This window comes from Pan troglodytes, chromosome 10 (genome assembly GCF_028858775.2).
Source record: "Pan troglodytes isolate AG18354 chromosome 10, NHGRI_mPanTro3-v2.0_pri, whole genome shotgun sequence".
Lineage (NCBI taxonomy): Eukaryota > Metazoa > Chordata > Mammalia > Primates > Hominidae > Pan > Pan troglodytes.
The window spans coordinates 19274234-19300853 of NC_072408.2; the positions used below are offsets into that span (position 1 = coordinate 19274234).

The 26620-nt window shown below is 37.8% G+C and overlaps 1 protein-coding gene across 5 annotated transcripts in view; it reads right to left on the reverse strand.

The window, feature by feature from the left end:
* Positions 1–26620, reverse strand: part of LRP6 (LDL receptor related protein 6) — a 150027-nt gene that overhangs the window by 9091 nt on the left and 114316 nt on the right. For all 5 annotated transcript variants that reach the window (XR_673283.5, XM_024347693.3, XM_009424870.5 and 2 more), the window contains 9 exons: positions 25948–26150; positions 23738–23949; positions 22165–22355; positions 13141–13350; positions 9978–10103; positions 6626–6862; positions 5598–5708; positions 1502–1732; positions 106–242 (listed from right to left, as the gene is read on the reverse strand). Coding sequence is in view for 4 of the 5 variants with exons in the window: in XM_024347693.3 (XP_024203461.1) it covers positions 106–242; positions 1502–1732; positions 5598–5708; positions 6626–6862; positions 9978–10103; positions 13141–13350; positions 22165–22355; positions 23738–23949; positions 25948–26150 (1658 nt within the window). In the remaining variant the exon portion in view is untranslated. The remainder of the gene's footprint in view (positions 1–105; positions 243–1501; positions 1733–5597; positions 5709–6625; positions 6863–9977; positions 10104–13140; positions 13351–22164; positions 22356–23737; positions 23950–25947; positions 26151–26620) is intronic.

A 26620-nucleotide genomic window follows, 5' to 3' on the forward strand; every position in this document is an offset into this window, starting at 1 on the left:
TCAAAAACTACTTTTACATTACTATCACTGATCACCCACATTTAAATGAGTTAAAAAATCTAAGATCTTATGTATGTTGCATTCAAAGGAAAACAGACTACTTACTGCAGGGAAGTAAGTGCCTTTGGTGCTTGAAGAACTACTTGATGATGCTCCTGTAACATGGGCTCGGTCATAGGGGGGTCCACTGCTTCCCCCCATGATACTGAGGGAGCTGATCATTGATTTACCTCGAGACATTCCTAAAATAAAAGGAGGTTAAAAACTGAAGATGAGTAAGATATATAAAAATGTATCAAGCAATTTCATTCAACAGTAGGATTACAAATATCAACAGTGAAGTAGTCTGATTTTAAATTAACTTACACTCTTTTCCCATAATTGAAAACATTTAATGGAGAAAGGAAATGAACGTTTTCTAGAAGTCAATGCTCCCATTGAAAGAGCTGGCCTAGAACAAGGCCAAGAATAGCTCCCACCTTCTCCCTCCCCTGGTAGAAGCAGAGCTATTTAAAATAAGGGCTTTTCAACCTCTTGGAGGATTTGAAAGGATTGTAAAGGGTAGAGGTTGTGAGGCAGGGCATATTAAATACCAGACTTGCTCAAAAGAAAACAAAAAAACATTTTTAGGGCACAAACAACATATGAAAGAATATTTTTTCATCTAATGAATATAAATGTTGCTAGAATCAAAACTACCAGTGCTAAAGAAAAAATTCTATTTTTTTCCAAGAAGCTTCCCAAATTCCACTAACTGAAAATAGGTATGGCAATAAAGAAACATTACCATTAACAGTTTAAAAACCATGTTTGTCTACTTAAGAGTTACACCCATAGTAAGTTCCTATTTTCAGAGGGTTTTTGCAAGGCACCGCCTTCTCCATATTCATTAAAAGGAAGGTGTCTTTTAACTAAGGGCACCAGAAAACATTAAAAAGAAGGTCAGTTCCCTAGAGCAACACGGCCTACCCAAGCTTAAAACTTCTGGCTACTCAGCTATGCCTAAACTAGCCCTTTGTCCCCTATTAGCACATGAAGTCAGGAGAAAACTTAAGACATATTCTCCCTTCTATCATCCAGCTATTTACAAATCTTTGTTGGCTGAAGGGAATCTTATATAATTTTTGGCCTCCTTTTATTCATGGGCTCCATAGTACTAGAGTTCCCTGGTGGTGAACTTAACCTGTGGTTTACAACTCTTTCACTAAATGACTGGCTGATTCACCTTCCGTAGCATGCATCCAGAATTGCAGTCAGAGAGGCTTAGAGCTTGCATATGTATTCGCTTTATATGCTTTGACAATTTCTACCAAACCATATCTAAGGCCTTCTGTGTAAAGAGAAGGTGCTAATAGTAAAAAAGAACGTTTGTCCTTATAATTGTTTAAACTCAGAGTAATATGGTTTCAGACAGACTCTAGGTAGTATTCTTTTCCACAATGAAAACTGGCAGTCTTGCAGGACCAAAGACTTGATTCTCAATGGATCCATCCTGACTCACCTGGAAGAGATCCTGACAAAGAACTTGGGTGTGGCACATAACCAAGAGGCACAGAAGCTGGTCCATGAACTACATAGTCATTAGTCATAGTTTCCCCATCTCCCTTCATACGTGGACACAACATCCTCTGGCAGATAAAGTATATAGTTCCAGACACAAAAATGGTGACAATTACGCCAATAACAGAACCAACTGTATTGGTGGCCTGTGGTGCTGGTTCTTCAGTCGGATCTACAATGAAGAATGCAGTATGGTTATTTAATAGAAAAACAACTGTATATTCAAAATAGTAATCAAAAGAGGGCTTGCTAATAGGATGTGAAGCTATAAGCCTAATGAAGATAATTCATAAACACTTTTCTTTTTTATGAATACATACATACCACGCCCTGAAGACATATGAAATAAATGTCATCATTAGGAATCAAAATGAACTACCCTTAAGTGAAGACAGAAATAAAACAATAGGTTGGAAAGTGTAATTGTAAACAGATAGAAACAAAGATGGTAAATGAAGTACAGATTTAAACACCATTAAGAAGCTTTAAATAAATAAACAGATAAAATCCATTCTACTTCATTCTATATACCATACAAATGAACAACGGTATTCCAAGATTTCGGGAAAAAATTTATGACCAGAAGGGATAAACCTAGAAAAGTCATCAAATGTTTTACCTGGAATGGTGAAGAAGCCAAAATCAGCTCTGAGCACATGTTAGATTTTAGATTTGAATAGTGACATTTAGGCCTGATGAATGAAAACTGGAAGCTAAAGATAAGCCTCAGCTCTCAAATCCCCTATGCTGCTGGCCTTCAGGCTGTCTAGTTGCCTGAGACCAAGGAACATAAGGTCTTTAATACCTGATTACTGGAGGACTCACAAAGAAAGGCCAGATTGCCAGAAGAGGACACCACCCCAGGGATTCACCTTCCCTGGATCCCTGAGCTACCTGAGGCTTTAAGAAGCAGAGGGCATCAATATCAGAGGTAGACGGAAAGTGAGCTTATTGAAATTAGAGCATTACTGTCTCTATTCAGAGGGAAAATTCTTCCATTCTGAACAGTTAAATTTTATCTCACAGTTGCAGATCCTTTAAAAAACTTCCTCCTGGTTCATCTTACCTCAAATCTCCCATCCATATAGCTAAACTCATCCCCTGACAGATTATATGAAAGAAATGCGTGAAAATGACATCTCTAAGTTACATAATATGTAGGGATTATCATTTACAAATTTAGTCTGTGGAATCTGAAGCATAGACTCTTTTTAGTCCTTGAGAACAACCGTCTCATCTTTTCATTCCTTTTTAGTCCCCTAACATTCCTTTGCAATGCCAAGCTTCAGGAAAGAAAAGTTTACATTCACTACCCTCAATCTCTAGTCTCTGGGTCACACCATAAACTCCCTGAAATCAGACTTCCACCCTCACCACTGCACTGAAACTTTTCTGTCAACAGTCAAAGTTCTACTATTTGCCATATTCAATATATTCGTTTCACTAACCTCTTTACACAATACTGCTGGCTCCTGTCTTCTCTTTAAAAAAAAGTCTGATCAATATTCTTCCAAGATACCACTCTCTTAATTTTACTATTTCTGATTATTCTTTCTCTGCTTCCTTTGTTGGCTTCATTCTCTTCTGCCTGCATCTTAAGTGCAGGTGCTTCCCAGAGAGATTTCTATCTATCACCTACTATTTTCCTCCTCTTCTTACTGTCCTGGGAGATTCTATCTACTGTCACAGCTTTCATTATTATCAATAAACTAAAGAGCACCAAATCTCTCTTCTGAGCCACAGTTCCTTATAATCAACTTCCTGAAGAGCTTCAGTGGGATATTCCATGAGTACCTCTCAGGCAACATATCACAAACTGAACTCACTGTCACCATGATCAGTCATTTCTCCTAGATTCCAGGGGTAAAGACACCATAAATGAAGTCATCTAGTATAAGATAATAAAAAGTGATGGGGCTTGTGGCAAAGTACACGCCTGCCTAAAGGCATTTAATGTAAATTAAACATCACATCAATCAAACATTACATCTGCAGCCAAGATGTGGTATGGTACTTTGGTTTTCAGTTCCTGCTATATATCCCATTTAATGACTCCAGTCACTCAGTGAGGTACCTGTGGGTCAACTTAAACTTATCAACTATATCTAAGTGGTTACCAATTCCTCTTTATTCTACTTCTGAAACAACTCCAAAATCTGTTCTCTCCCTGCCACCCCCACTCCTCCTCCTCATGATTTAGATCTTTATCATCTTCTGCCTAAACTCTAATCGCTTCCTTTTTAAATTACAGGCTGCAAGTCATTCGTAAATGGTGAGAATGATTTAGTGGGTTACAACCAGCTTTGAAAAAATAAAACAGAAAATGTCAGAAAGTGTTCTATATAATATGGGTAAATATTTAAGTGTTGTGTGACACCTTTTTAAATGCATGAGCTCAAATCTCTGTATTCCTCTTGATGCGATCAGAAGAAGTTTGAAAGCAGTCAATCTAACAGATTTCCCTGCCTATAAGTTTATCACCTCCAACCCACTGGCTTTACAACTTCTGTATTGCTTGACCATGCTAGTCTTTTTCTTGAAATTTTCAGTGACTCTCCACTCTCCATTGTTAATATTGTCTAGGCTCTTTAGAAGAAAAGCATAGTCCTCCATGATTGTACCTTTATCTATGTTATCTCTTGCTGACACCCCTCAACAGAGCCTGTATTTTGGCAGTCCCATTACATGGAGTTTCCCAGAGGTGCCTGTTTCACTCTTTTCTGCTTTTGAACACTATATTCCCTCTGCCAAAAATGCAATTTCTCCAATTATCTACATGATGAACACTATTCATTGATCAACACCCAGTCTTTTTTTTCTTTTTTTTTGAGATGGAGTCTCGCCCTGTCGCCCAGGTTGGAGTACAATGGCACGATCTTGGCTCACTGCAACCTCCACCTCCCGGGTTCAAACGATTCTCTTGCCTCAGCCTCCTGAGTAGCTGGGATTACAGGCGCCCGCCACCACGCCCAGCTAATTTTTGTATTTTTAGTAGAGACGGGGTTTCACCATGTTGGCCAGGCTGGTCTCGAACTCCTGACCTCGTGATACGCCCACATTGGCCTCCCAAAGTGCTGGGATTACAGGTGTGAGCCAGCGCACTGGCACAACACCCAATCTTAAATACCATTTTTCTAAGATGCCTTCCTTGATCGAGTCCATCTTTGTCCCTAAAAAGCTGACTACTCTCTCATTTCTACTGCCACCTGTGTAGATTTCTATTACAGCACTTGTACTCCATAATCAATGTATCTACTATGAGCCAGGCTATGTGTTTTTTAGGCTAAATGATATATATGTTAAATCATTTAATTTTCTTATAGGCATCAGGCTAAGCATCATTCTCTTCATTTTGAAGATGAAGACCTGTAATTCCAGCACTTTGTGAGGCCAAAGTGGGTGGATTGCTTAAGTTCTGAATTGAATTCAGACCAATTGAATTCTTTTCTTTTTTTTTTTTGAGACGGAGTCTTGCTCTGTCGCCTAGGCTAGAGTGCAATGGTGTGATCTCGGCTCAATGCAACCTCCGCCTCCTGGGTTCAAATGATTGTCCTGCTTCAGCCTCCCAGTAGCTGGGATTACAGGCATGCACCACCACGCCTGGCTAATTTTTGCATTTTTAGTACAGATAGGGTTTCACCATGTTGGCCAGGCTGGTCTCGAACTCCTGACCTCAAGTGATCCGCCCACCTTGGCCTCCCAAAGTGCTGGGATTACAGGTGTGAGCCACCATGCCCGGCTGATTTCTATGTATCTAAATGATTTGAGAATTTTGTAACTTTGGTTATAGTAAAATAATATTTACTCTTTTCTAGTGCTTTACTAAATGTTTCTGTGAAGATTTCTGTGCAAAAGAAAACTGCTATGTTAAAAGAATTACTGAAAGCAAAACATAAAAAAACCTTCGCACAAATAATTAGCTTAATATTAATACTTATTACTTAGAAAGGAAATCTCGATAAGTAAACCTCACACATAAGAAAAAAATTGTTTAAATTCTCTGTTAAGAGTAATTTATAGATCTCAGTCCTACTTACAACAATCCAGTTCATCTGACTTGTCACTGCAATCCACATTATGATCACACTTCTTGTGCTTTCCAATGCACTGACCATTGGCACAGCGGAACTGATCAATTAAACAAAGCACTGGAAAAAAAACATAAATAGTTTTCTTATTTTTAATATCATGTAAAGTCAAACTCTGGCAAGAATCAAAAGGTGCCTTCTGAACACAAATGAAAAACAAATTAGACTTTTAGCTATAACTTAAATATTATTCTCTGGAGTTCCATTGGTTGAGAGAGAGAAAAAAGAGTAGGAGAAAAAAATCCAGCAGGAAATTTCCTAACATTTTTTTTTTTTTTTTTTTGAGACAGAGTCTTGCTCTGTCGCCCAGGCTGGAGTGCAGTGGCGCGATATTGGCTCACTGCAAGCTCTGCTTCCCAGGTTCACGCCATTCTCCTGCCTCAGCCTCCCAAGTAGCTGGGACTACAGGCGTCTGCCACCAGGCCCGGCTAATTTTTTGTATTTTTAGTAGAGATGGGGTTTCACCGTGTTAGCCAGGATGGTCTCTATCTCCTGACCTCGTGATCCGCCCACCTCGGCCTCCCAAAGTGCTGGGATTACAGGCGTGAGCCACCACACCCGGCTTATTCTTTACATTAAATTCCCTCTTTCACTAAAGAATTCTAGAGAACTTGGCTGGGTTGTTTTTACCATGGGAAAAGTTAGTAAGGGAAAGTGAAGAATATAAAATATGTTAGAGCGTAATTAATAAATCCACTAATTCAGAGCTCATTGGAAACAGGGACTATTTTTATATACTGAAGGCCTAATATATTTTAGTTTCATTTCTCAATTTTCAAAGCTTATTAATTTGTATAAATCTTATGCATATGAAGTGAATTAAAACAATAATATGGAACATGGCACTATGATCAGAAGTGATACAGTCATATGTACTTGAAAAACCCCAACTGACACTAAGCCAAGTAATACTGAAGTTTAAACAACTGAATGGGAAAAAAGGATTGCATGCTGAGGCACTGAAGAATTCTGGATACCTTCACAGTTCTTCTCATCTGATTTGTCCTGGCAGTTTGCATCTCCATTGCATCGGAGGGCACCATCAATACACTGCCCACTGGCACACTGGAACTGGGACTCTGAGCATACAGGACAATTGAGTTCATCACTGTGGTCTTCACATTCAGTAAACCCATCACACCGCCAAGCCACAGGGATACAGTCAATTTCCCCCGTGAAACAAGTAAACTGCTGAGGAGAACATGTTGGAGGTTCTTCAAATGAACAAGGAGAAGGGGAGTGACAAAAACACAATCATGGTCACACAGAAGTACAAACACATACCTGAGTGAAGCTCATTTAATAATTAACATACACAAAATACTTTATAATAAATATGATTTATAACTATCTCATCTATTCAAAGAAGAAATAAAGGTTTTCACATTACTTCCTTTACATTCACTATAAACTTTTGCCCGCAAAACTATAAGGCAAAAGTTTTTTCATATATTGTAATCCAAAACAGGATTATAATATTTGCAATCTGTTACAGTCTCACACAAAACCTAGGAATAATCAGTATAATTACCAAAGACTTTAAAGTTAGCCTAGCACTCAAAAGTTTTCTAGCTCTAAGCTTCTCAAAGGATAGTCCATGAACCCTTAGGCGTTCCTGAGACCTCTTTCAGGGGACCCACTAGGTAAAAACTATTTTTATAATAACATTAAGATGTCATTGCTTTTTTTTGGCTATGTTTGCACTGATGCTACAAAAGAAATAGTGAATAAAACTTGGTACTTTAGCAGACTCAGGCAAATGACAACAAACTTCATTAGTAATCACTGTACTATACACAGCCACACGTGCACAGTTTAAACAAACACACAAAAAGACCAATTTCACTTAAGAATGTTATTGATGAATCAATAAAAAATTATATTAAAATCAACCCAGTGTATGCCTCTTTAATAGTCTGATCAATCAAATGGCAATTATGCATAAAGCTCATGTTGCAAACCTAAGCGTGGTAGTTTCTAATGGGAAAGCATTTGTCTTGAGTTGTAAATCCAACTCAAAATGGAATGTCATTTTTACCTGAAAGAATGACTGACAGGTAAATTGTACAGTAGTTATTTACACTTGTCTGTTAGTGAATTATCTAGAGAACCCATAACCTTATGATATGACCATAGGTCAGAAAACCCTGTAACTTTACAACAGAGAATATTGCAGATTACAGGTGAACATTTTACATGGGGAATTTTAGGGATTATTTAATAAGAGCCTATTATGTATTCAGCACTATACTATCTATATTGTATGGAGAATTAAAGTAGATAAAATATATCCACGTCCTTAAAGCAGTTTGAATTTGGTTGGGGATAGAAAGAAACTAATAAACATAAAACAAAGGACACTACTTTGAACTGCATGTCATGCAAACCATGTGATATAGTTTGGATATCTGTCCCTCCAAATCTCATGCTGAAATGTAATCCCCAATGTTGGAAGTGAGGCCTGGTGGGAAGTATTTGGATCATGGGGGTAGATCCCTCATGCCTTGGTGCTATCCTCCTGATAGTAAATGAATTCTTGGGAGAGCTGGTTGTTTAAAAGTGTGTGGCACTCCCTCTAGCCTACTCTCTCTCTCTTGCTCCCTCTTTTGCCATGTGACCTGCCTGCTCACTCTTCACCCCCGCCATCAAAGTTTCCTGAGGCCTATCCAGAAGCTGAACAATACAGCCGGCAGAACCATGAGCCAATTAAACTTTTTCTTTATAAGTTACCCAGCCTCAGGTATTTCTTTATAGCAATGCAAGAATGGCCTAATACACAGTTGTATACATCTGTCAAAACTCGTTTTAATACATACATTAAAAATAATTGCTAAACGTGCAAGCTAGAAAAAAGGCCCTTTAAAAGATATTTTCAAACTGCAAGATGAGATCCTTGACTCAGTTTTATCCATGTTATCATTAACATAAAGAGAAATTTTTCTAGCATTTGCCTCACTTAAAGTAACACTCTAGCACCCTGATAGGGAAACACATGCTATTTTTTTTTGGTGGGGGGAGGGTAAAGTAACCATAAAATTGACCAATTTAACCACTTTAAAGTGCATAGCTCAATGACATTAAGTACATTCACATTATTGTGCAATCCCTATTTTTAAAAATTTCAAGTACCAGAGCTTAACTTTTTGTACATATCTGATTTCCCTGACTACGCTGTATGCTATCTCAAAGATCTTCAAATCCCCTACGGTCCAAGCACAGTGCCCATAGCTGCTACTGAACACATGCATTATTTATTTTTTAAAAAACTTATAGTTCGAAGAATAAAATTTGCTTTTAATCCCACCCACCCGATCAACAATTTTTATATGTTGAATACATATTCTCTTTCAATATTTGTTTACAGAAATATATATTTTATGTACTTGTCATTTTGGCAACATTTTTACATCAACTTCATGATTATAACATTTAATAGCTGTATAAACTCAGTTATTTTACTTAGTAATTTTCACACCATTAGAAATTCATTTAAAAATTTCTGCCACTGTAGATAATAGTATGATGTAGTCTTTTTCCTTCAGTTGAATTAACTTAGAATTATCCCCAAAAGGAGGATATCTGAATTAAGGGTATGAATACTATTATGGTGCCTGATATCACCATACTATAATTTAACAATGGAATGTATCTATTTGTTATACCTGCTAAGTGATTAAACCAATTTTACTACAACAGTATCACTATACTCAGTGATATCTTTTAAAAAATCATTTTTTACTAGATAAAGAAGCAATGGGAATTTGCTGATGGATTTGAACAAAAGAATATTCTTTCCATCAGACACATTCCCAACAATGACACATCAACTTAGAGAATCTACAATTTAGTGGAGAGAGATTACAGGAGGTAGAATTAATTCATTTTGTTACCTTTTGGGAGAGGGGGGAGGCTACTTTAGTATTAGGAAGCATACTCATTCACAGGCTGAAAAGTGTGGTAATATATACGCAGTGAAATACTATTCAGTCAAAAAAAAGTAGGAAATCCTGTCATTTGCAACAACACAGATGAACCTGGAAGACATCCTGTTAAGTGAAATAAGCTAGGCATAGAAACACAAATACTACATGATCTCACACGTGGAGTGTAAAAAAGTCAAAGAAACAGAGTAAAATGATGATTATGAGGCTGGGCAGGGTGGCAGAGAAGAATAACAGAAAAGTCTAGTACAATACAAATGAATGGAATACACGCAACCAATTAAGTTAGTAGACAGAGCAATTTCAATGCCTAGTCATAGAAGTCGAGGCTTAAGATATGGAATATGTTTGCATTTAGGGTTGCACAAGAAAATTACAACATATTTACCTCCACATGATAGCTCATCTTGAAGTAGAACCAGGTGCATGGGGCAAGAACACCTTGTAGTACCATCCCCCTTTACAAGACAAATATGTGAACAGCCACCATTATCCTGAGCACAAGGGTGCTGTCCTGCAAAGAGAAGAGGTGAGGATGGGGAGAGGATGGGGAGAGGAGGGGGAGTGGAGGGGGAGAGAAGTGGGAGAGGAGAAGAGAAAAAGGGACAACCCTGTCAAAACTATTTATGAAAATCAAATGTATAATCAGCTTGGACTCTTTTTTTTTACTTTTATTATTATTATTATGGACTTTTTAAACTTTTATTATCATTATTATTATTATTATTATTTTGAGACAGAGTCTTGCTCTGTAGCTCAGGCTGGAGTACAGTGGTGTGATCTTGGCTCACTGCAAACTCTGCTTCCCAGGTTCAAGTGCTTCTCCTGCCTCAGCCTCCCGAGTAGCTGGGATTGCAGGTGACTGCCGCCATGCCTGGCCAATTTTTCCGTTTTTAGTAAAGATGGAATTTCACCATGGTGGTCAGGCTGGTCCAGCTTGGACTTTTATTTCCACACAATATGATTCTTCACTCAATCTCTACACAACCTACAAGAAACTACTTCTATCTAACCACTGTCTTTATATATTTATATATAAAATATTTTAAGGTAATGGTAAAGCTCATCTTAATTTTTGTAAATATGAAGAAATGTTTACTGAAACTAAAAAATTGCTAGGGACAGGCCGGGTGCGGTGGCTCACGCCTGTAATCCTAGCACTTTGGGAGGCTGAGGCAGGTGGATTGCCCGAACTCAGGAGTTCAAGACCAGCCTGGGCAACACAGTGAAATCCCGTCTCTACTAAAATACAAAAGAAATTAGCTGGGTGTGGTGGCATGCACCTGTAATCCCAGCTACTCGGGAGGCTGAGGCATAAGAATTGCTTGAACCTGGGAGGCGGAGGTTACAGTGAGCCAAGATAGTGCCACTGCACTCCAGCCTGGGCGGCAGAGCAAGACTCCATCTCTACAAAAAACAACAACAAAAAATTGCTAGGGAGAATGCTGAAACTTGAGTATTATTCTATTTAAAATATAAGAATTCTCCTATATTAAGATTTTTAACTCAGAAAATCCATATTTCTGAAAGACAATTTCAGTCAAAAAGTGTATCTTAATGAGGAATCCATTGAGAATTAAAGAGTTATTAGAAGAAAAAAACTTAAAAGGCACATGTAACAGAACAATTCAGAAACAAAATTATTTGGTCAACTGCAAAAGGTAACTTGTAATACTATAAATGTCTAACTTCCTCATACATGGGCTAAGTAAAGAAACCACTAGGCAACTTTTCAAAGTCTGTTTCACAAGTTGTATTTTTAAAGAATCATTGTTTGGAATTTTCTGTTTAGCCTGTATTAAAAGCAACTTGACATCTGTCGTCACAAAATATAAACATCTAATATAAGCCACCATTTATTATTTGACTCTCTTCCACAATAACATTGGTTCTGCTTCAGTTTGTGTTGAGACTGAGGGAGTCAGCTATCTACAAATGAGCATACTGTCCAAAACAGACATCATACATTATATAGAATATACAGCCTATGTAGCAGTGTTTCTCAACCTTTAATTCCATGATATTTTTGATAAAAATCCCATTCTCTTTAATATTAGAAATTTGAAAAAATGATTTACCTAATATACAACCATATTTAAATAGTTATTAAATAAAACCTCTCCCTTGAAATTCTGAAAATCTTGAGATTTTCTGTAATAAAATATTCATATATCGACTAAATAAATAACTTAGGTATGATATCATTATCATATTTCTATTAAATGTTCAGCCTGAGCTACAAGTCATACCATAAAATGACAACAATTTTTAACTTTCTAATTCTCAAATACTTGTAACTTTACTTCTAAATTCATGAACTGTACCAACATAATGAACACTTGTACAGGGCTACTCCTGTTTCTTCATTCTCCTTTCATGCTTAAATTCAATTTAAAAGCACTGAGCTGAGAAGTTACAGAATTTCAATAATTGTCTCTCTCGTACTCAATTTAACATTGGCATCCCTGGTACCATCATGTAAGATCGACAGTAGTGACTGCTAAGGAAGGCACTTTTTAAAAAAGTTTTGCATATATAAACTCATTTATTCCTCTCTATTATTAGGGTAATTTTGATGACAGATATGAATTAAGAACTAGGCCAAGATGACTAGCCATTTTCAAAAAAAAATAAGAAAATATTTCTGGCTACTTTTCTTTTTTCCTGGGGCTCATGGAGATGGCTATTTTTCTAAGCTGGGAATTGAAATATTTATCCAAAAGGGGGGAAAAAAAACCAAGCACCTACTGATTAAACAGAGTCTTCTCTATGTTTACACACTAATTTTTAGTGTGTTTTGCATTAAGAATAAGATTAACCCATTATAACTATATTCATCATTACATAATTTTTACTTTTTTTCAAGCTATGGGGGCAGTATACAGAGGGAAGAAAAGAAATAGATGCTTTATGTTATCAGTATTCTCAAAGGAATTGAAGGGGAGAAAAACAAGGCATGATAAGCAGTCATTGTTGTACCAGGAAATATTCTTTTTTAACAGGCAAGACCCATGCCTTTCCCCCATTTCTGGTTTATGAGATTATGTTTAATTTGGAAAAGCTCCCGGGTAAGGTTGACATAAGGCTTTAAAAGCATGAAGAGGCTGGGTGTGGTGGATCACACCTGTAATCCCAGCACTTTGGGAGGCCAAGGTGGGCAGATCACTTGAAGTCAGGAGTTCGAGATCAGCCTGGACAACATGGTGAAACCCTGCTTCTACTAAAAATTAAAAAAAAAAAATCAGCGAGGCATGGTGGCATGCACCTGTAATCCCAGCTACTCTGGAGGCTGAGGCATGAGAATCACTTGAACCCGGGAGGCAGAGGCTGCAGGAGCCAAGATCGTGACACTGCAATCCAGCCTGGGTGACAGAGTGAGACTCCGTCTCCCAAAAAAAAAAAAAAAAAAGCATGGAGAGTTCAAAAAAAATGGCAAAACTAAAAGTGCATGAAAGTCTTCAAGGAAACAGAGTTTAAAAATCCACAAAAGTACATATTAATTTATTATAACACATGATTCCTCCAATTAGCTTTATCCAATTAACACTTACTGTATTCTTGAAGGTTCAGCTCCTTTACTGCATGAATGTCACTAAGCTGGGCAATTCGAGCTTGGACTTTGGTTCTACCCTCTCGACCTGTCATGTCAATTTTTTCAATCATTTGCTGCTGTTTATCAATCCAATAGAGCCAGTTTTCAAACACAGTAAGTCCCACAGGCTGCAAGATATTGGAGTCTTCTAATACTATCCGGTTAGCACCTTGGAAAAGGAGAAAATTCAACAGAAATGACTCACGTGGGTCAAGTTATACTTTTGGTAATTATTTACTGAATACCAGTTAGATTCTACAGGTATAGAAAAGAAAAAAAAAACAAGATCTCTACCACAAAACTTAAAAATCATGGTAAGACATACACTAGAAAACAGCTAATAAACTAGATATTAATATGCAATCAAGAGCAAGTAAGTGCCCAATGTGCAGTAAATATTCTAGTTCATAGAAATGTAGAAAAGAACTTGGAACAGTAGTTTGAAAAACCCTAACTTATATATACAACAGATAAAAATGGCACTTCTCTGGAGGAGCAGTGGTGGTGGACCCAGAGTTCTGAGTATACTTGAGGCATTTATGAAGAACAGCTTCACTCTCACCCCACCTGGCTTCTCAGAACACAATTAGAAAAAATGACTGACTCACCCCAAGGTAAGAATTATTTCTAATCATCTCAGACATAGAGTCATCCAGACTCTGAGGAGGCAACTTCTGCTATTGTTGCACAGTGAGAAAGTTCTTTTATACGGTGGGCTAAAATCTGTGTTCATACCCCCCACCCTGCTTTATTCAGTTTCTCCCTCACTCAAAAAGAAAAAATATACTCATTCCTTCTTTTTCATAACAGTCCTTCAAATATTTATAGAAAGTTCATGGTTCCTAAGTCATGAGTTCAGTCAAACAAAGACATTAGCTGATATTTTGGAAGTATCAAGGAAAGTTTCAGGAAAGAGGCAAGCAAAATGCCAACTTTTTAATAAATGAAGAAAAGTGGGGAGATATTCCAGATGGGAAGGCATTGCCTGAGTCAACATTCAGATGGCAGGCTAAGCACAAGTTTACTTATATATTCTCTCCTAAAACTCTACTAATGTGGTGATTTAAAAAATTTTAGGCTGGGTGCAGTGGCACACACCTGTAATCTCAGTAATCTGGGAGGCTGAGGCAGGAGGATCACGTGAGCCTAGGAGTTCGAGATCAGCCTGGGCAACATGGCAAAATGCCATCTCTACAAAAAATATAAAAATTAGCCAGGCATGGTGGCATGCGCCTGTAGTCCAGGTACTCAGGAGGCTGAGATGGGAGAATTCCTTGAGCCAGGGAGGTCAAGGCTGTAGTGAGCCAAGTTCACACTGCACTGCAGCCTGGGTGACAGAGCGAGACCCTGTCTCAGGAAAAAAAAAAAGAAAGAAAGAAAGAAAAGAAAATAATTTTTAAGGTATAAACCCATAAGGACAAAGAAGGCAGAAGAACAGGAGAGAGCAGGAAAGTGATATAAATTTTGGAAGTTGGAGAATAGATAGACCAGGGATAATGACACAGTAGCCCAGAGAAAGCTAAATGCCTACAGCCAGTGAAGCTAACAATGAAATCAATTAGCTCAGCAAGTGGAAGCACCAGGTATTTTAGAATGGAACAAAGGTAGGAGTTATGTGGCTGGGGCTGAAAGAGGAGTACTAATTGAAAATATGTGTAAGAAGTTACACAGCAATGTTCTCAGTATTTTTAAGCCTCATACTAAATACAAACAGCTAAGGATCACCAAATATTTAAAGAAAACCTCTATCTTTAAATTTGAAGCCCAAGACAAACACAACAAAGGAACTTGGAGAAAAAGACACAAAAGCAGAAGAAAACAAATAAATATCAATTAAAAAAAAAACACCTAAAGAATAGGCTGTCTTCAGAAGGGCAGAGCATTTGGAGAACAAAAAAGAGCCCTTGGAAATTAAAAACATGATATCCAAAAATTTCAAAGAAAAATGCAACAAGAGGGTTGGGAGACAAATTTGAGAAGCTCTCCTCAGAAAGTATAACAAAAACACAAAGAGATGGATAATAGGTGAGAAAAATACAGCTACAGTCAAGAAGGTCCAGCATAAAAATAAAAAGCTCCAAAATAGGAAAATGAAAAATAAATTATCAAAGAAACAACACAAGAAAACATTCCAGAATTTAAGGTGTAGACTTCTAGACAGAAAGGATCAACCTAGTAACCAGTTCAATGAGAAGGAAGGGAAGGGGAAGGGAAAGCACGAGCATAGATTTTAAAAATCTCTTTTTTTTTTTGAGACGGAGTTTTGCTCTTTCGCCCAGGCTAGAGTGCAGTGGCTCAATCTCGCCTCACTGCAACCTTCGCCTTCCGGTTTCAAGTGATTCTCCTGCCTCAGACTCCTGAGTAGCTGGGATTACTCGCACCCGTCACCATGCCAGGCTAATTTTTGTATTTTTAGTAGATATGGGGTTTCACCATGGTGGCCAGGCTGGCCTTGAACTCCTGACCTCATGATCTGCCCGCCTCAGCCTCCAAAAGTGCTGGGATTACAGGCGTGAGCCACTGCACCTGGCCAATTAAAAAAAAAAATCTTAAAACAAAACATTAGCATATCAAATCCAGCAATAAATAAAAAGAATGTACCATGCTAAATTTTATTTATTCCAGCAAACTGAGAAAAGAAGTTAAGTTCCTTAATTTGACAAAGGTTATCTACAGAAAAACCTTAGCAAAGAATACTTAATCACAAAGTATTGAATGCTTTCCCCAAGCTCAAGGGGAAAAGGACTAGAACGGAAGAAGGGAAAGAAGGGGAAGGAGAAGGGGAATGATGAGAAAGGGGAAGAGGAAAGGGCTGGGGGAGGGAGAGTGGAGAGAAAGAAAAAAGGAAAGAAGGGAGGAATCAAACAAAGGCACAGTATCAAATTCTAGGACATTGAGGGGAAAGAACATGTTAAAAGCTTCTGGAGGAAAAAGGAAAAGGATAGCATACAAAGACTGAAATCACAGTCACATCAAACTTCCCAATGACAGAAGATGCTCAAAGACAATGGAGTTCTATTTTCGAAATTCTGAGAGAAAACAGCTATAAAACATGAAAGCAAATTATCAACCAAGTGTGAGGAGGAAAAAAAATTCAAACAAGATCAAGAATTTTAACCTTTTATGATGAGCCCCTTTCAAGAAGCTGCTAGAAAATGGTCTCTATTAAGAAAACCAGAAGAAATGGAGTCCAGGAAACAGCAGGTTCAGCATCTGTACACTCCCAGGACAATGGAGAAATGAAGTTAGCCTAGAAACCAAGCAAATCCAGACTGCAGCAAGATGATGAAAAAACCCAGAGATGTGATTTTAATTATGAAGACAAATAGATGGACTGCTTGATGCATATCCATTTATTGAAACAATATTTACATTACACAAATATTAACTGCAGGGAGGAAAAAAGTTTTAGAAAGAAATGTACCTAATAGTAATATGTTCATAGCCATAAATAATAAGTAATTAAGTCTAGACTTAAAAAATTATGGCATTAGTCACAGGTGGGTCCTTTCTACCTGCAAACTTGTGCCTCGAATTCTGGAAAGTTCATAACTATGCTGGGGAGGATGGAAAGAAAATTCACACGTGTATTTTGGGGACATATGGTTTAAGATAGCAAAATCTTTATCTTCCAAAGGAAGTCAATGTTTAACGTCTAAAAGTGAAAAATCAAGAAATAGCATTTTTAAGCAAGTTTATTTTAAAATAAGTGAAAATAGTTGTGAATGCTTCTAAGCATGGGAACTGAGAGCAGCAGAGTAGAGCAGTAGGCTTGTTTTTTGTTACAAGCCAGGTAGAACAGTTTGATATCCATAATATTTACATGTATTACTTTAATGAAAATTAAAATTAAACAATAAAGAAGAATGATTTTTAAAGATTAGCTGGCAGTAATGAAAGGATGGTCTGAGGTAGACAACTGGGTAAAAAAGGAAGTCAATAGTGTCACTGCAGGACCCCAGATATGGTAAGGACCTGATCTACTTTGATGCTGGTGAAAAATAAGTAAGCTACTGGAACCAACAAGGAAAAGATATGCTTATTTATTCAACAAACTAAGCATGCACTGGATGCAATTCGCTATAAAAGGCTATGTGGGTGGCTACAAATACGAAATAGAAAAAGGTCCCAGGATGAAAGCATAATTATCTGTGAATACATAAGAAAAAAAAATCAACTTGACAGTAACCTTTTTCAGAGAATAGAAAAAGAACAAGCATTTCTTTTTATGTGGCCAACAAAGCCTTGATGGCAAAACACCAACAAATACCTGACAAGAAAAGAAAATTACAAGGTAATCCTTCTCATGAGCGTAGATTAAAAAAAATCTCACAACATTAGCAAATCAAATCCAGCAATAAAAAAAAGAATAATATATCATGCTAGATTTTATTTATCCCAGTAAACTGGGGAAAGTAAGTAAATTCCTTAATTTGACAAAGGTTATCTACAGAAAAACCTTAGCAAAGAATACTTAATCACAAAAGTAATGAATGCTTCTCCAAGACCTAGAAAACAACAACAACAAAAAAGGATTCTATTATCATCCTATTCAACACTGTACTGGGGGACCCCAGCCAGCATAAGGAAAGAAAAAAACACAACTCTCATTATTTGAAGAAACATGATTCTATAACATAAAAAATCCTAAAGATAAGTATACTCAGCATGGTGCTGTGGTACAAGCTAATATGCTAGAAGGAGAAAAAAAGAAATTGTATTTCCATATTCCAGGCACAATTAGAAAATAAAACATTAAGTTTAGAATAGTCTTTACCACTAGCATTTAAAAGCACCAAATAAGAAGGAATAACAACTCTAATGAAAGATAGGCAAGACCTCTATGCTGAAAATTATAAAACATTAAGAGAAATTAAAGATCTAAATAAACAGGGAGATTTACCATGATCATGGTTTAGAAGATTAGTATTATAAAGATAATAATTCTCTCTAAACTATCAATTTAATGCAAACCCAATGAACATCTTAGTATGTGATTTTTTTTGGAAGGGGAAACTCACAAGCTGATTCTACAATGTACATGGAAATTGCAGTAGTTAACAATAGCCAAGGTAATCCTGAAAAAATACTGAAGACACAGATGAATCTATTGCAGTTATAATAATTGACAGTATAATATAAGTAAAGGTAAAATGACCCCTTGTTCCCCTTGGGAACATCAGAGTCTAGAAACAAACACACACAAATACAGTCACCTCATTTATGACCAAGGTGATACTACAGAGTAGTAGGGAAAGGACAGTCTTTCCAGTAAATGATGCTGAATCCAACAGTAATGTGGAAAAAAATGCATTTTAACCCCTGCCTCACACTACACACCAAAATCAATTCCAGATGGATTACAGATCTCAATAAGAAAAGTTAAATGAAGAAATTTTAGGGAAAAAACTAAAGTATCTTTTTGTACCTTTGCAGAAGACAAACATTTCTTTTTTCTTATTGCTATACATTTATGTGGTACAAGTTTTTTTAACATGGATATATACTATGTATCTATGATGTGTACAAGTGTGAAGTGTGAGCTTTTAGTGTAAAACCATAGTGTACGTTGTACGCATTAAGTAATTTCTCATCCCTCAACTCCCATGAAGATTTCTTAAACAACGTAAGAGATGTTAACCATAAAAAGAAAATTAATAAACTGTACTACATTAAAATTAGGACCTTTCTTTTCATCTAAAGATACTACTGGGAGAATAAAAAAGGTAAATCACAAACTGGGAGATTTATGCAGTATATATCTTGACAAAGGATTCATATCTAGAATGTATAAAGAATTCCTATACAACAATAAACTTTCAAGTTACCAGTTTTGGGTTATTTTTTGAGACAGGGTCTCGGCTTTATTGGCCAGGCTGGAGTGCAGTGGTGCAATCATGATCATGGCTCATTGCAGCAGTGGGACAAAATTAATTGTAATGAATGAAACATTTTCATGAAGAGCTTTATCACAGACCTGCCTGCCAGGCATGGTGGCTCACGCCTGTAATCCCAGAACTTTGGGAGGCCAAGGCAGGGGGATCACTTGAGCCCAGGAGTTTGAGACTAGCCTCAGCAACACAGCAAGACCCCCATCTCTACAAAAATAAAATTAGCCGGGTGTGGTGGTGTGTGCCCGTAGTCCTAGCTACTCAGGAAGCTGAGGCAGGAGGACTGTTTGAGCTAGGGAGTTTGAGGCTGCAGCAAGCTATAATCACACCACTGTACTCTAGCCTGGGTGACAGGGCAAAACCCTTTCTCAAACAAAAATAAAAACAAAAGATAGTTTAAAATATTGACGTAAGTAACTAATGTACAAATTAGAGGTGATATCCATGGAATACTATGCAACCATAAAAAAGGATAAGTTCATGTCCTTTGCAGGGACATGGATGAAGCTGGAAACCATCATTCTCAGCAAACTATCACAAGGACAGAAAACCAAACACCACATGTTCTCACTCACAGGTGGGAATTAAACAATGAGATCACTTGGACACAGGGTGGGGAACATCACACACTGGGGCCTGTCGGGGGGTGGGGGGCTAGGGGAGGGATAGCATTAGGAGAAATACCTAATGTAAATTACTAGTTAATGGGTGCAGCAAACCAACACGGCACATGTATACCTATGTATCAAACCTGCACATTGTGCATATGTACCCTAAAACTTATAATTAAAAAAAAAACTGCAATTACTTTTGCACCAACCTAATACATTCAGATTGCAACAGAAGGTGAATTTTGGAAAAAACAATTATTCGAAAGATATAAATGCATTAGGTACCCAGAAAAAAAAAATTAGAGGTGATATAAGAGACAGAGGAGATCAGATGAGGGAAAGAATATACTATACCAGGCGTGTAACTATACATGCATAAGTGTGTGCCTAACTGTCTGGAATCAGAGAATACATAATGGAAGGGAGGCATTTGAACCTGAAGACATTAAAAAAAAATGTGAAAAAAAGATTAAAATAATTATAAATGTATTCAAACATACAAAAATGTACATGATACAGGAGTAAGCAGTCTCAACATTTTAGTATGCTAATGCTCCAGACTTGAGATATATTTGCTTATTTCTTGAGGAAAATACTGACATGTATGCCTGTTTCTTTCTTTTCCCCTCTCCTCTCTCCCCTCCCTCCCTCCCTCCCCCTTCTCTCTTTCTCTCTCTCTTTCTCTTTGTTGAAGAACCTGAGATCTGAAGATCTGAGATCTGAGATCCCACATTTCTTTTTTCTTTTCTTTTCTTTTTTTTTGAGACGGAGTCTCGTTCTCGTTCCATAACCCAGGCTGGAGTGCAGTGGCGCCGTCTTGACTCACTGCAACCACCGCCTCCCGTGTTCAAGCGATTCTCCTGCCTCAGCCTCCCGAATAGCTGAGATTACGGGCGCCCACCACCATGCTTGGCTATTTTCTGTATTTTTAGTAGAGACAGCATTTTGCCATGTTGGCCAGGCTGGTCTCAAACTCCTGACCTCAGGTGATCCACCCTCTTCAGCCTCTCAAAGTGCTGAGATTACAAGCATGAGCCACCACACCTGGCCTGAGTTCCCACATTTCTTAACGGTATATATACATACACTGTGTATACACAGTGTATATACTATACGGTTTCAAATTTTAAACAAAACTAGATCTTAAGAATTTTTCTGAAATTTTTTAAAAATCATTCATGTCAGTGCACACAGATCTACCTTATTCTTTTGAATGACTGTAATATTCCATACACTGATAGAATGTATTTCTCCATGAAGGACTATCACAAATAATGCTCAGCAAATACCCTTATACACTTACATCGGTATTTCTCTAAGACAGCTATCTACAAAGGAAATCACCAGATCAAAGGGAATGCATATTTTAAATTTTGATTATTACTGGCAAATTGTCCTCCAAAAAGGCTCTAACAATTTCCACTTCCACCAAAGCACATGAGGGCATGTCATTTTCTACCATACTGGCCAATGCTAGGCAATAATCAACGTTAACATATTTTTACCATGCTGACAGACACAAATAGTATATTTTAATTTCATTTACCTGATCACTAGGGAGGCCAACACAGACTATATGGACATCAGAAATTGGGGACAGAGGAGGTAATTATAATTACAGACATAAGATTGCAGAGAAATGTGAAAGTAAAAGTATATCTTAAGACGAACAAATAATTTAATTTGGTTAAAATACCAGAAAGATAAATGCCACGATGAGGTTCTGAAAGGTGAATACTAACTTATACCAACTTAAGAGTACAACCAGACTTTTTTCCTACAGGTTATGTAACTACCCTGAAGATTTTTTAAGTAAAGCAGTGACATTAAAACCATGCTTCAGAAAATTTAGGAGCCATGTGTAAACTTTCATGGAGAAAAATTGGCAGGGAGATCAACCAGAGGCTAGGATTTGGCCACAGACGACAAGAACATAAACTAGAGCAGAAGAGTTAGGAAACGATGCATTAGAAATGTATTATTTACGCTGGGCGCGGTGGCTTATGCCTGTAATCCCAGCACTTTGGGAGGCCGAGGCGGGCAGATCACAAGGTCAGGAGATCGAGACCATCCTGGCTAACACAGTGAAACCCCGTCTCTACTAAAAATACAAAAAATTAGCTGGGCGCAGCGGCGGGTGCCTGTAGTCCCAGATACTCGGGAGGCTGAGGCAGGAGAATGGCGTGAACCCGGGAACTGCATTCCAGCCTGGGCGATAAAGCAAGACTCCGTCTCAAAAAAAAAAGAAATATATTATTTACAGAACCAAGATCAAGAAAACTGGCAGGTAGTTACATAACAGAGGAGTAATCATGTTGACGGTTGAAGAAAAAGCTCTTCACCAACCAACTTGATGCTGACTACATTTAATGAATAAAACTGCCAAGAAATGTGCCAAAAACAATATGATGCAAGAAAAACACAATAGATGAATCATCTTAAAAACTCAAATTAAAATAAGGAAACATATTTCTTGGGTACCTGAGAGATCACTGCTTTCAATTCGCCGGAGATCTGAATCAGCCCAAAAGAGCTTGCCCAGCCTGCTATCAAGGGCTAAAGCAATTGGTTTACTTAAGCCACTGAAAAAGAGGACCTCCCGTTCTGTCCCATCCAAAGCAGCCCGTTCAATTTTAGGAGACCTTTCCTGAAGATTGGTAAAATACATATACCTAGAGGGAAGGGAGGAAAAAAATAAGTTACTGGAGTAAGAAACCACATAAAATGAGAATATTCTTATTAAGACAAATGGAGGTAAAGTATTTTTAAGTATTGTTTTTAAACGTTTTAAAATACGTATTTTTTGACCAGGCACAGTGGCTCATGCCTGTAATCTCAGCACTTTGGGAGACCGAGGCAGGGGTATTGCTTAAGCTTATGAGTGAGAGACCAGCTTGGGCAACATGGCAAAACCCCATTTCTACAAAAAATACCCCAAAAATTAGCCAGGCATGGTGGCGTGTGCCTGTAGTCCCAGCTAGCTGGAAGGCTGAGGTGGGAGGATCACTTGAGCCCAGGAGGCAGAGGTTGCAGTGAGCTTAGATTATGTCACTGCACTCTAGCCTGGGTGATCGAGCCAAACCTTGTATCCAAATATATATATATATATATATATATCCTCTTTTATATAAATATATATGTGTATATATATAAATCCTCTTTTATATAAATATGTGTATATATAAAATCCTTTTATAAATATATACATATCTATTTATATATTTACATTTTTAAAAGGTCATGGGACAATTTTACTACTTTTAATAGTAGCAACAAAGGTACACAGAAGTTATTAGGGAGTTTTCATAGATTAACAGAATAGTGTTAGACATAGGCACACATGTTTTCAGAATAATATGATAAATTAAAGCTCAGTGACTAGAGAGACCTTAACACAAAATTTTAAATTCTTTCTAATTAATCTATTTAATAACTAAAAAGAAGTTACATATAAATCACTTCTTATATTTAGCTTCTAGATTTCATCCTTTTCCTCTCTTTTGAAGTAAGCTACTTTACTTGCTGAATACCTTATCATTGACTCAGATACAACTGAGTATTGAGTATTTATTAAATGCAAAGCTCTTTATTAAATGAAAGAAAGCATACTAGTTCTCATCATAAAGAAAACTGATGTCTAGTGGTAAATACAAGACTAAAAAATAATTAAAAGTAAGGTAAATTGGAAAGGACTAAGTATAACTTAGGCACAGATACAGAGTACTGAGTATTCAGGAGGGGGCAAAAATCACATCTGGCTGGGATAAGGTAGATCAAGGAAAACTTCCTGGAGGACGTGGCAGTTGAAATGGTCCTGGAGGTGTGGTTAAGACTTAGAATTAAAGCACTAGTGGCCCAGGAAAGAAAGCCTGGGCAGTGAAATCAGAGAAAGTGTAAGACAACTGTTAAGACAATGCAGAAACAAACTGATAGAGAATATTGAATTGTTTGCTGGAGCACAGGACACTTAAAGGTAAATAAATAACAGGCTGAAAAAGAAGGGTGAGGAGAGTCTCAGAAGCCACAGTATCTGAACGCCACTTTAGTAACATACCCTTTCTCTGGGTTTACCACAATGGCTCGAGGTCTGTCCTGCTCGCCTTTTAGCACCACTCCAACTGATCTCCCATCTAATCTTGTCACATTAATGACATTGGTAGCCTCACAAGTCCAGTAGACGTAGCGGCTGTAAATATCAATGCTGAGGTCATAGGGTTGTATTTCCAGGTTCTGACTCGGAACTGAGCTCACAACCACAGTAAAGCCCTAGGGACAAAAAGAAATACAAAGAAAATTAAACTCCAGGGGCAGATAACCCTGAGGCAATCAGTCACAATGCTTACACCTACATGGGCACACAGCTGAGAAGGCTCTCTCAAGTCTTAAGGAGTATTTCTTACTGATACCTTTTTTTATGGGTAATGTGCTTCTTTGTTAATACACATCTCAAATGTTCCTTGGGTTATCCTGCTGCTGAAAAAAAGAGCTGAGGTCAGATTAGTTGCTCCAAGAACCTGATAATGCCTTGATTAAGAGATGGGAGTGAGAAGGTGGCAACTATCTTCTCTAAACTGGAGACAACTGTGGCTAAAACCACACCCTAGAAATATCTCTAAAGCAGTGGATTGCAACTAGAGGCAATATTGCCCCGCCATGGGCATTTGGCAATGTATGAAGACATTTTTTACTGTCACGACTGTGGGAATACAACTGGTAACTAGCAGGCAGAGACCAGGGATGCTGTTAAACATCCTACAATATTCAGAGCAGCCCCCCACAACAAACAATTAATCCAGCCCAAAACGACCACAGTGCTTGAGAAACCCTGCTCTAGAGATAACAGCAACTAGTAAAGGCTACAAATCAAGTCATCTCCTTTTCTGATCCTCAAGTCTACACATGCAATTTTTTTAAAATAAAGTCAAGCAAAAAGAGAGGCTTTGTCCATTTGTGCCATCTGAACTGTATCTTACTGGTATCTCTGAAGTAACATATTCCTTAATTTCTATCTATTAGTTATCAGCCCATCAGTCCTGGCCTATATGGTGGGAAGTGTGTCTGGAATACACAGCTATTACTATACCCTAAATGATCTCTCAGCAGCCCTAAATATATTACCTCCTTGCTCTTTATTTTAAGATGAGACATAGTGAAAAACGGTACTCTAACTTCCCTAAATTTTAATACATTCAAGATACAACTTACGATCACTGCTATGAGGATGACAACAAGTAATTATTTACAGTATTATAATCCCAGTCTGACAGGGCTTGGCCACAGAAAGCAAGCAAAGAAGTATCGATAGTGATGTGTAAATCCATAATTGGCATGTAAATGGGTAAGATTTATTGATAATATCCTCATTCCCATCCCACGGTCACCAAATAATTATGACCAAAAAAACCCACTGGATTAATAACATGTTAGATGTTTTTTTTTTTTTTTTTTTTTTTTGAGACCGAGTCTCGCTCTGTCGCCCAGGCTGGAGTGCAGTGGCGCGATCTCGGCTCACTGCAAGCTCCGCCTCCCGGGTTCACGCCATTCTCCTGCCTCAGCCTCCCTAGTAGCTGGGACTACAGGCGCCCGCTACCACGCCCGGCTAATTTTTTGTATTTTTAGTAGAGACGGGGTTTCACCTTGTTAGCCAGGATGGTCTCGATCTCCTGACCTCGTGATCCGCCCGCCTCGGCCTCCCAAAGTGCTGGGATTACAGGCGTGAGCCACCGCGCCCGGCACATGTTAGATGTTTTTAACCCTACTGAGATTGTGTTATATGTTTCACATCCTCTGAACCTTTTAAATAATAGTTAATTAGTAATGTAACCGTTATTTATTGAGTTCCTGTTACATAACACATAAGAGCTATGTGCTCTGCATTCTTTTCAGCTAAAAAAGTTCCTAAGAATCCTAAGTGAGGGATAGAGCTGGAATCAGAACCAAGGCCTATTTCAAGGCTTCTAATACTCCATACAATAGAAACGTAAGGAAAAAGACTTCATAAAGAAACGTAGGGGGCAGTCACAAAGCCATTACCAATACAACAGCTTAAGTACGCCTAACAATTTTCATCATAATATCATCATCAAACAATTGCTTACTCAAAATATTGTCAGAAGGAAAAAATAAGCTACTAGGTCCAGAATTTCAGTTTCATACACACATACACACACACTTAAGCAGAGTCAAGACTTAAGTGAAACAGAATGGTTGGTGAGTCCAGTTATTAGTCAGGAGAAATGAATTTTGAACCAAGCTCTCAATTACCTGGCTGCCATCTTCTTGTGCCTTTCGGATCATGTTTTGTCGTGAGTCAATCCAATAGAGTTGCTTGTCCAGTGGGTCATAGTCAATGGCCCGGACATTCCGAAGGCTGTGGATGGGAAGGATGATGTCGGGGCTCTGTTGTTCATCAATCACCATGCGGTTGATGGCACTCTTTTGACTGAAGAGCAGGAAAGTTGTAGGAGCTTAAAAGGAAGAAAAGAGAAAATCTGAAATCTAGTTACCCTACATCCTCTATCATTCAATGATTTGATCAGCCTGTTGTATGTATTTCATACAAAACAGACATAGATGTTGAAGAGCTAAGGCTGAGGACAAAATTCTTTGGCATGCCCTCAAAAACTCTCTTCAGAGTAACACTAATCAGCTCTCTGGTTACCAAATCAGTTATGAATTTACCTAATGACATAGCCACCTACCCTGTTTTTCTCCATCTTGTCCACAGAGATATCACAGAAAACTTCATTTCCATCAGGTATTTGATATACAAAATTCTGGTCTACCAAGTGAATAACCCTTAACCTATTCTGTCTGGTGGGTGGCAGGAAGCCTGGGCTTTTATAAATTAAAGCAGAAACTTCTAGACTGATTTTACACTTGACAGGGCAAGACCCATCTAAAGAAAAAAAAAAAAAAGAAGGCTTATTTTTAGTCT